Raw genomic sequence first — 11,477 nt, forward strand, 5'->3', positions numbered from 1 at the left:
CCGCCAATGGAAGAAGAAGATGATAGAAATATTCCAAGGTATTTGAGCAGAGAACAAACACAAATAGCTTCCATTATTGTATGAGAAAAGGATCTATATATATTCTGTTTATGTTGAACTTCTATCAAAATTTAGTTGTTTCTTAGAGGTCAAAGAGATTGGATTTGTCCCAAAGAAGATGCAAAACCCACTTGTAGCGTGTTTATCATCAGGATTTCTAGCCCAATCAGAGTCAGAAAAGGAAGATAAAGTGGTTAACCATTTTTCATGAACAATACCATAACCCAAAGTACACTTCAGATATCTTAAATAGATATTTTCAGAAGATCAAAAATATACCTGGACTGAGACAAGTGCATTGCAGAGTAATTTTTCTTCACTTGAATACCCAAGAAGTAATGTAAGGGACCAAGATCCTTAAGTGGAAAAGAGAGACAGAGTTGAGCAATAACATAGTCACAAGAATCTTGAGATGAACCTGTAAGTAAGATATCATCAACATACACTAGAGAAATGGTTGTATGAGATTTTTGTGTGTGATTAAAGAGAGTAGTATTAGCAAGTGATTGAGTGAAACCAATAGCAAGAAGAGCATCCATGAGTTTCTCATACCATACTTTAGGAACCTGCTTGAGTCCATAAATGGACTTATGAAGCTTACAAACATCATTTGGTTTATACTTATCAACAAAACCAAGTGATTGTTGCATGAAAACAGATTCTTGCAAATCCCCATGTAAAAAGGCATTGCTCATATCTAGTTGCTTCACAATCCAGTCATAATGAACTGGAAGAGATAACACCAACCTGATTGTTGTTAGTTTGGAAATATGACTAAACGTCTCTATATAGTCAAGACCTTCTTGCTAATGATAACTCTTAGACATTAGTCTGTATTTACGTCTCTCTATAGTACATTTGGGTTGTACTTAACTTTAAAAACCCATTTGCAACCTACCAGATTCTGACCAGGGGATGGAACAACAATAGTCCATGTTCCAGCTTCAACAAGTGTTGTATGTTCATTAACAAGAACAAATCTCCACTTTGGATCATTTTGAGCTTGAGTAAATAAGCTTTTCTCGGTTGAATTTCATGGAAAGTAATAGATATTTACCTTTCGGGCATTTGGGGCACACCGAGTAAGCCCCGAGCAAAAGGCACAGATTCCTTTAATAATAATGCTCAAAGGAGCATCCAAAAACATAGAAGAACAAGGAAATGAAAGTTTGATCAAAGAATAAAATGAGGAGAGAGAAAATTGATAAAATAATATTAAAAAAAGGATTTTGGCGGGACCGGCCACCATGACCCGTCATCATGGCCGCCCGTCATGGCCGGTCCCCTCCATTTTATTTTTTTATTATTTTATTATTATTAGGATTTCCTCTTTCAAAGACTTCCTCTTTCTATTAAAACTTCCTATTTCCATATCTTTTCAAATCTTTCTCCATGGATCATATGGTTAGCAAAGCAAGTGGTCTCGCAACCACCATGACTTGTCTTTCTACCATCATGAAATATTAAAAATAATTTTATTTTAATATTTTTAATAATGGTCCTTCCACCATTATTAAGAGTTTCATACAAACTCAAATTCTTCATACAAGGATGAAATAATGCTTTATGGACCATCAGAAAATACCAAAATTCTCATGATTGGTCCGCAAAGAGCTTGGCGACATGGGCACACCACCATGACCGGTCATGGCCATCCCTTTGGCTTGCAGAAGCCGGCCCACCTCTCTTGATGATTTTTGACATCCAGAGTATATATTTGGTTCAAACTCCTTCCTGCAACTGGGAATGATGATCCACTCACCATCATATGGTCCCACGAACATCAAAGGACGATTTTACACATCTTGGTCGGTCCATCATCTATCCATGACTAGGTTCTACTACCTATTGCCCAGTCAAGCACAATTTAAGAATGATTAAACAACAATTAATCATCTTTTCACCAACTGCCCTGCAAAGGAGTTTGGTAAATGCTCAGTCTAGCATCCAAAGTACTACATGGTCGGTCCAACTAGTAGATACGGGTCCCTCTCTGATCATCCATTGATTGACTCTCATACGATGATCAATTGATCATAATTAGGGTTTTGAACTGAATGCTCTGTCTAGCATAATTTTGAACATGTTCAAACACAATATTTTAACATTGATTCAGCAATATATTTATTAATTAATTAAATATAATTCTGTCAATATTAATTAATGAATATTTTATTTGGTCTTACGACCAATTATTCATATTCATGGATCCAGCTGTATTTGCTCTGACTAGCAATACTTGCTCTAATTATCAATGCTCCATCTGGAAATACCCTAATTGATCCATCTAGCAATAGGTCACAGCCAATATTGATTCAACTATCAATATTTAATTGCATAAATGTTCCTCATATTGATTCAAGCATCAATATTCGAGTTGCAGTATTTCTCATATTGATTCAGCTATCAATATTTGAGAATTTAATATTTATCCAGCTATCAGTAGTTTATTGGTTCATTAACCAATATTTGGTTCGCTTGCCAACCATTATTTTAATATTATAATCTCTCATCGTCATTCGACTGACTAATGATAGATGGATCGAGAAAGACCTTCAATGATCATTCAGTGATGATTATTTTCACAAGTGCTCAGTGCACCAACATAATGGTTTATGATCGATCCAGCAGTCTCATAAAACCATCACTAAGTCATTTGAATAACATTACTATTTCAACTAGCATAATGATATGACATAGTCATCAATGACCTAATTCAACATGCATGGTCTGCAGAGCATGTTGTTGTTTCAACATTCCATGCCCCATCCATCATAATATTGAACTTCGTCGGTTCAGTTCATAAGACTCATAATCTTAGGTCAAAGATTGACAACTCACACAGGAGACATCAATTCACGTCACATGGGGGATGTCACTAGGGTTTTGGTCTGGCGGCCTACAACACGTGCGATGTGAGGTACATCCACGATGAGAGTTGTAGTAAGTCGTGATGACAGTTAAGTAGTAAATGGAATAATGGATGGTCGATCAACCCATCCTTGCGTGTAAAGTGAAAATGGTTCTTGCAAGATCTCTCACTTCCCCATTCTTCCACTACCTTCAACTGTCACCATTTATAGTAGATTGATGTGCTACTGGAAATAGGTTTCTGAGCCTATGAACAGTCAAGTTATCAAACACCTTCAGAGGATTTCTTTCGTCTACACAGAGAATTCTCTTCATAACAGTTCAACACATCACATCACCTACATCAATCTCCATTGATTTCCACACAATCTCAGCTTTCCTCCCTACAGACCGACCCTTCTCCTCCTCTTGTGATCGTATTGAACCTGGAACGACCATTGTCTCGGGTTAGGCCAGGGTATTACAGATTAGTCTCTCGAACTCAAAGTACTCCGTACAATACATTTGTTTAAAGGTTCAAACGATTCATCACTTCGAGCACCTGCTTCAACGAGCACTTGCCTCCTCCACCATTTTTTTACCAGAAAACCTGTGAGTCGCTTTTACCCATAAACACAAAGTTACGGCTAAATGGGGATAAAATCCTAGCCGTAATTGGGAAAAATTCTAAAAAAATCCCAAATTGGAGAAAACCCAGTTACGGTTGGGTAATAAAAAAAACTAACCATCGGTTTATTTACGACCATGTTTGGTAAAAATAAACAATCGTAATTACAAACATTAATTTCATTAGTTGTATATTCCCCTAAATCAGGAAGACTTTTATTTTTAATATGAACTTATGACCCAATGCTAAGAAATAAGGTAACCAAAATATTTTGCACCTTTCCTTAAGTAAAACGTGTTTAGTTAGGTAAATAAAATATTTACGGTTAGTTAAAAAAAAATTTAAATGAATGGAGGTTATCCACCCTACCTATTAGATATGGAGGCCTTGGCTTATACACTGCTAAAGAGGCGTCATATTATGCCTTTCTTGCATCGCGTATGCAGTCCTGGGGGTTTACAAGATCACATATTGAGGGATGGTGGAGTGGAAGGCATGGATGACAATTTTCATAAGGCTTTAGAGGAATTACAGGCAACTCTTCCTGAGTATGACTTTAGCAGCTTCACTAGTAAGGACACCGCCCCCCTTAAAGCACAAAGTAACCTGGCGAGTGCTCTTTTTGGTAAAGTGGTTAAAGACATGGATCGAGATTACGAGTTATCAGACAGGCAGAAAGCTGTCTTTAGTTGCTTACGAGCAGCGCATGCCCAAGACTTCCTTCTAGCTATTCTAATTGAGGGCCTTGGACAGAAGATGTCACCCGTGGAGTACCGATCCATCCTTAAGTACAGGTTAATGATCCCTTTATACCCTTCTGATTCACGCTACCCTGCTTGGTTCACGGGATGCTTAGACACATATGGGGAACATGCAGTCCATTGTAAGGTAGATCTTGGTTTTAAGTATAGACATGATCATGTGAGAGATACCTTATATGATGTGTTATGGCGAGCCGGTATTTCAGCAAAGAAAGAAGCGGCTGTCAACTTTTTGACAAACCCACTGGAGGGAAGATCCACACTCAGGCCAACAGACGTACTTATTTTTGGATGGGCTAATGGCAAACACGCATGTGTTGACCTCGCGGGGGTTTCTCCGTTAGCAGGCATTGGACATGGTACCTTTACAGTTGGCCAAGCAGCGCTGAGGGTTGCCTTAGGTAAGATAGCAAAGCATGAGAAAGCATGTATCGATAATGGACACGCTTTTATCCCCTTTGCTTTTGATACTTTTGGTTTCTTGGCTCCTAATGCGGTTGGACTCCTCAAAAGAGTCCAGAAATTCATGCACAGTAATGTCATGACCCCCGGTTCGAGAGAGTTTGTTTTTAAAAGGATAAGCTTTACAATTCAAAAAGGGCTTGCGGCGCAGCTTGTTGCTCGCTTGCCTGCTATTAAAAAAAATTGATATATAAAATATTTCAGAAAATTAATTAAAAAAATATAATAATTTCTGAATTTCTTTTAATTCAAGACTTCTTATGATCAGGAGTCGAACCCAACCGTAAAAACGTACAACTTTTTTTCTTTAAAATTTACGGTTTTCTAACCGTAATAACTGCATATCACAAATTTACGGTTAGGAAATTAAGAATACCTAACCGTAAATGAATCTGTAACCCTAATTTTTTTTTTCCTATTTCAACTAATCTAATCATAATATTCCAATATCATAATGTCTTGTTAGTTGGTTGTGGTTATAGAGATTCCAATTGACGGTTATAAAATTTTTGAATCACGGATTAATCCAAGATGATGAAATGAAAGAATTCACGGTTGATGAAGGAGAGGAAGTATAGAAGAAAAAGAAGAAGAAAAGCTGATTTTTCAATTAGAATTAGATTTTAATTTTAGTTTTTAGATTTTTATTTTAGATGGAGTGCAACTAAGATATTTTCTATTGCATCAAAGGAATCTACGTGAATCCCTTCTATTGGAATGTGGAGCTCCTATATTAAGTTTCTTAAAGATATCAATATCAATATCTCGAATTAGGGCAACATTCTATAACAAAATCATGTGGAAAAAATTGGTTGATGATTCTCATCGACTTGTGAGTTTAATATACAACAGGGGAAAGTTCAGTTTTTCCGCAGTCAAGTAAGTCAAGACCAACTTTCCCTATAGAAAGTGGCTTTCCCCAAACAATTATCATTAAGTTGCGCATTTATTTTACCCACTACAAACTGAGGTTCATTATCCCAGTTCTGGGATTTCCACTTATCTGATCATTTTTCGTGTCAGGTTGAAAATCAAAAGAGAATTACTTCATATAGAAAAAGCCAGAGAACATGGTGCCAACTAAACTTTAAGAGAAGGAGAAATAGATGGACAGACATAACCCTGTATCTTTTGATCATATTATCAACAACAGATATACAAACTGGATACTTGTTGGTTCATACAGTTGCATCATCAGAGAGTGATTGCATATGAAATAACTCAACAAAATTGTTGAATTATATAAGTTTTACAGGCACCGTAAAAAGTAAGTAATGGATGAATGAATTAAACTACAGAAAATGGTGTAGCATGTGACACAACAGTAAACAAACTTTAAACCTCCACCCAATTTAGATACTTCCAAAGCTCAAACTGCGGAAACATAGCTAGGTACAGGGGAAGAAAGGAAGCCCGTGTAAGTGGTGTGGTAGGATATCTCTGGTAGTGCATAGTCATCCACTCCACCGCCATCATAACCACCAGCGACACTACCACTAACGCTACCAATACCACCTCCTGCAATAACACTCTCTGCATCATCCGAGTTCCTTACAACCAAACAAACTAAACTCTCTACAATCTCTGACATTGTGGCCCTGAACCCTGCTTCTGGCTGTGATGTTTAAGTTGCCACAGTCATTACCACGCATACAGAAGACATCCAAATACAAGCAAGAAAGGAATATATTAACAGAAAAGAAACCATAGCTGACATCTAAGACTCGTAGATTATTGACATGAGGAGCTCAATGGAATCATAAATTGGGAGGGTCAGGGTCATTTTTCTCAGCAAATCGAATTCTTATCAGAGTAAAAACAGAAGGAAGCTCTCGCACGATGTTTTATATCTTCTAGAATGTACAAAAAGCACAAAGAAGTTCCTCTTATAGATCATGTTCATGTTAACGTTTATGTATAAAAATCTGCGGGAATTGATAAACTGTACCTGAATACAGAGAGTGACTATATCAGCAAACTGAGAGAGAACCTTAGAAGACAAGTCACAGACAATTCTGGAATCAACCATCTCTACCAAATCTTCATACTTGTGCATACGATACGATGCCCATCTCACCAGATATTGTTCCCTTTTTGTTCTTGTACTACATCATAACAAACACAGCAAAACACCCCACAGTCATGCCACAGAAGGCGAGAAGGAAATGTAAAGAGGAAGAAAAGAAAGGAGTAAGTTCTTGGGCCTCACCTGTCAAAAGGTTTCCTTCCGGTCAGAAGTTCCAAAAGAATCACCCCAAAGGCAAAGATGTCACCCTTCGGGTTATCCACCCTCCCTGGACCGTTGTCTGGAGTACTATAGCCCAAGTAACTAATTGCCAGTTCAGAGGCCTATATTTGATGCAAACACATTCTTGATCAATGCCATATCTATCATAATAATAAGTATGAAAACTTGGATTTTCTAAAAATTAGGTACTTGCCTTAAGCTTAGTATTATCGCCAGTAAAGGGCTTTAAAACAGCCAGACCAGAGTCACATAGACGAGGCATGAATTCATCATCAAGCAAGACATTTGCAGCCTTCAAGTTGTTGTGAGCAACAGGAGGGGAACTTGTAGAGTGTAAGTAACTGGTTCCAGCACATCAAAGGAAAAACCATCAAAACCTACAACATAATACTTGAGGAAAGACTACTTTATCGAAACAAGCAAGCTGAAGGGAATACTTACTCCAGGGCACGGGCAATACCAAGTGCAATATTCAAGCGAACATGCCATGGAAGCCGATGTTGGTCATTGTAGTGAAGCTCATTCTCAAGTGACCAATTTTTGACGTACTCATAAACAAGAATATGTTTCCCGTTTTCAATACAATAGCCAGTGAGTGTTACAATATTTGGGTGTCTAAGACGGGCAACATTCTGAATAATATTGAAGAAATGTTCCTCCTCGTGAAGAGATAATGCTACTGTATCAACAACCCTTGCAGCAAAAATCTGTGGAAAACCAGCAATGATGTCTCATCATTTGTGTAAATCCATAAGAACCTGTGAGTATCACCTTATCCTAAATATTATAAATCTGTAAAATTTACCTGGCCATCAGTGAACTGGGCCTTGTAGACAGAACCAACGGAGCCCTCTCCAAGAAGATTATCTTTGCAGAAGCTGTTTGCAGCCAACTGTAGCTCTGACAAAGTGTACGTTTTCGCAACTAGTTGATTTCTGCTTTGTCTTCTTCTGTTAAAATCTTCTGTCTGGTTAAAATGAACAGATGCCGCACGCCTTAGACGGGGAACAGGAGGAGATGCAACCATCATCAAGCTTAGGTGCTCTTCTGATTCAGCAAACGAAGATTCTGGATAGAAGTGCATAAAGAAGAGACTAAGCGAGTATAGATGAAGTGGAATGCAGAAGGTAACTCAGTGAAGTGAACCAACTTCCCTGCTGGTCAGGGTGAGGGTGAGTTTCCAAAATCCTCAACTATGCCTAGCAACAGTTATTGGATATCAAAGAGAGATTGGCCATCCTATTACCACTAAATTTAATATTTTTTATTTGTTGCATAGTACAAGCCATCACAAGACTAGCTAAAAACGATTAACGACAAGCAAGACAAGAATAATGAACTTAGAAAATCCAGAGACAAGGTCAAACACACTGAAGATTTTCTAAGGAATAGTGCACGTCATTCTATTCGTGTATCTATATATACTTCTAGTTGTACTCATTTATATTATGCATGGGTTGTAGACAAGGAAAGTATAAAATATTAAAAATGCATAAGAATAAAAGCTGAAAGTAAGACCCCACCTATTACCGTGGCTGTACTGACTGGGGTATGATATCCGTTATGGTTGTTCTCCAAGTTTTCAAGCTTGCGAAGCTGAGACCTTTTGATTTGGATTGCAAGGAGGGCTGCTGCGCAGGTTGCCACTAGAGCTACTCCACCGACTGTAAACGCTATTGCTCCAGGAGTCAATTTTTTTTGCTTCTGTTTACCTTCTCTGGGAGCAGGATAGTTCTCAATGGCATTTGACTGAGCTTTTGGGAAGTTCTCGACATTCTGATCAGTTGGGATAGTGTCAGTTGGGAAGCTCCATGGAGGGTAGTCAGCTCCTATTTGGAATGCATTTTCGCTAATCCTGGTAAAAATAAAGGGCACTGAGTACATACTAAGTTTGTATATAGCTATGCTATGTTGTTTTCTAGAGTACTAAAAGACACACAAAAAGAAATAGAATTTAAAATTCATAAATCTTACCATAAATTCGGTATATTTTCAAATTGCTTAGGAATAACACCACTGAAGTGATTATTTCGAATGTCGCTGAAATTCAACAGATGAAAATTTTAAATTAAAATTGCTATAAGAAAAGAAAATGCTTAAGAAGAGGTAAAAGATTAAGTAATAGCAACTTGTCACGTACAGATCAGTGAGTGGGAGATAAGCTAGAAAGACTACTGATCCTGTGAATTGGTTATTCTGTAGGAATCTGCAAGCATACAAGAACTCTCTTATAAGAGTGGAAAACGAAGACAATCTGAAAAAAAAGTGAATTAAATTAAGTTTGATTATTTGCTACTTACAATCCAGTAAGATTCGTCAAACTTCCATAGGAGCTTGGGAGATCTCCAGTGAAGTTGTTATATGATAGATCCCTGTAATTACAGCACAGTGAAAATTTGGGTCAAGGGTATATCACTAAGCTTAAGCTCAAATATGTTGTTGTAGAAAGAACACTACAAATTTAGGACCACACACACAGGTCTTTTGTTCAGTTTCATATAAGCACCAAAATGACAAGGTTAAGAGACTGTACATTTGTTTTAGATTCGGAAGACCCATAAACACATTGCCTACTGGCCCCGATAAGGAATTGTGAGATAGATTCCTGCACACAGAAACAGCATTTAGGACTGTCATATGGGTAAACTTAAATGTTGAAGCAATGATAGGTCAACAACTTACAAATGCCGCAGATATTTCATTGACGTCAGGGAGAAAGGAATATTCTGATTGAAATTGTTGAACGACAAGTCTCTGCGATTTTAGTAAACAGATGAGTCAACTATGAAGAAAAGATGGATATGCAAGAAATGAGAGGTAAAAAGTCTTACATATGTGTGGCATTTGGAGGTAAAGATGAAGGAATTTCTCCCTCTATGTGATTGAAGCTAACATCCCTGTAGGAAAAAACCCAGATAAAAGAAATATGTAAGCTTACATGGAGGTTAATATAACTCAAAGACAGCTATCATTTTATATTCTATGAAAACTACTCACAACTGCTTCAAATTAAAGAGGCTGAAGAGATTCCCTCCTAGACTCCCATTTAGCTCTAGTCCATTTATTTTACTGCTTGAAAGTAGCCAGGAAAATGTTATTTTCAACCAAAAAGATACCAAAAGCTACAGGGGCATACAATTAAAATGAAAGAGCCAGGAAAATGTTAGTTTCAAACAAAAAAAAAGATACCAAAAGCTATGAAAGGGCATACAATTAAAATGAAAGAGTTGTTAGCATTACATGAACATAACGGAGGATCCAGAGCATGAGATCCCTTTCCATGACTCCTCACAGGGATCCCCTCCATTCAGTTTCCATCCATTCAACTGTGGTGGTTGGTTCAGTGATTTATACAGATCTTGGAGAATGGTGACTGAAAATTGTAAAAGCAGTTAAAAACAGTGAGTTTCTTCAACAAAATTATAGGGCCAGTTTTTGGCTAAAGCTATGTTAGACCCCAAACCAATCTTCCACTATGAATTCTAAGCAACTATAAGCATATAAACTGTATGTTCCTCACAAATTTCACCAAGAAAACTAATGAACCAAAAATTGCTACATGAACCTTGTTTTTTGACCATCATACAAGAAAAGGAATCTTCCCCTCCAAAAAAATTCATCACAAAGAAACATCTGAAAAAGGCATGAAAGATTGAAGAGTATAAAACGAAAATAGGAGATGAAAGTATCAATTACCGTGAGATGGATCAGTTAATGCAGAAGCTTGAAGTATCAGAATTGTCGAGAAGAGAATTGTAGCAAGTAAAACCCACAGATAACGTTTAGCCATCTTCAACATTCAGAATTACAGAGGCAGTAATTCAAGAAACTGCAAGAACAAACAAGAAAACAAGAATGCAATCCGTTAATTACAAATACTTGAAGAATCAAACGGAGACCTAGAATTACACACAAAATTGAAGTGGTAACTAAGAATCTTTAAAGCAGTAACTGAGAATCCAGAGAAAATGCAACCAAGAAAGATAAAAACGAATCAAAAACACCCAAAAATTACATAAAAGATTTCTTGTAAATTCGTACCTGAGTTTTCTAATTGAACCAGACTTGAAGTTCTTCAAGAAACCAGTCGTACACGAGAAACTTCTTCAACTAAAGAAACTTACAATCTAGGGTTTCACCTCGAGAGTTGGGAGAGGGAGAGAAAGAAAGAGAGAGAGACGGAGATGGTGAGATGCAATGTCGGTTCAGAGAGTAGGGTTAAGAAAGAGTGAGAGTTGAGAGAAGAGTTTATAAAGGTGAGTGGTAGTGTAACAGAATTAGTAATGCTCTGCGCTCCATTACCCAAAACGGTTAGCTTTCCACTATAACAGCTGTAATATCCGAATGTGCACTACTTCTCAGTGAAAATCCGCCACGTGGAAGTCCAAGCAGAGGATTCCAATCCAACGGTTGACATCGAATTAATTGCGAGAATACAGGGTTCCAGAAAGTTCCGTTTTTATCGGAT

The 11,477-nt window shown here is 37.4% G+C and overlaps 1 protein-coding gene across 1 annotated transcript; it reads right to left on the minus strand.

Moving 5' to 3' along the window:
* Nucleotides 1-5,870: 5,870 nt before the first annotated feature.
* On the minus strand, nucleotides 5,871-11,238 carry LOC113323127 (protein STRUBBELIG-RECEPTOR FAMILY 2-like). Its single transcript, XM_026571395.1, has 17 exons — nucleotides 11,051-11,238; nucleotides 10,706-10,838; nucleotides 10,250-10,382; nucleotides 10,007-10,078; nucleotides 9,841-9,906; nucleotides 9,692-9,763; nucleotides 9,543-9,614; nucleotides 9,310-9,381; nucleotides 9,150-9,215; nucleotides 8,984-9,049; nucleotides 8,533-8,864; nucleotides 7,815-8,077; nucleotides 7,451-7,716; nucleotides 7,203-7,350; nucleotides 6,971-7,110; nucleotides 6,710-6,866; nucleotides 5,871-6,376 (listed from the first exon to the last, which is right to left on the minus strand). The coding sequence occupies exons 2-17, from the start codon at nucleotides 10,806-10,808 to the stop codon at nucleotides 6,131-6,133; spliced, it is 2,274 nt and encodes a 757-aa protein (XP_026427180.1). The 5' UTR covers nucleotides 10,809-10,838; nucleotides 11,051-11,238; the 3' UTR covers nucleotides 5,871-6,130.
* Nucleotides 11,239-11,477: the final 239 nt, after the last annotated feature.

Source organism: Papaver somniferum, chromosome 11 (assembly GCF_003573695.1).
Source record: "Papaver somniferum cultivar HN1 chromosome 11, ASM357369v1, whole genome shotgun sequence".
NCBI lineage: Eukaryota > Viridiplantae > Streptophyta > Magnoliopsida > Ranunculales > Papaveraceae > Papaver > Papaver somniferum.

What these genes read in the sequence shown, in the direction of transcription:
- LOC113323127 (XM_026571395.1), bottom strand. Translation starts at nt 10,808, where the DNA reads ATGTTGAAGATGGCTAAACGTTATCTGTGGGTTTTACTTGCTACAATT. An exon ending in CAGTACAGCCACGGTAATAG is followed by an intron (nt 8,078 to 8,532) that starts GTGGGGTCTTAC and finishes ACTTCTATCCAG; the next exon opens with AATCTTCGTTTGCTGAATCA. An exon ending in TAGTCACTCTCTGTATTCAG is followed by an intron (nt 6,377 to 6,709) that starts GTACAGTTTATC and finishes TAAACATCACAG; the next exon opens with CCAGAAGCAGGGTTCAGGGC.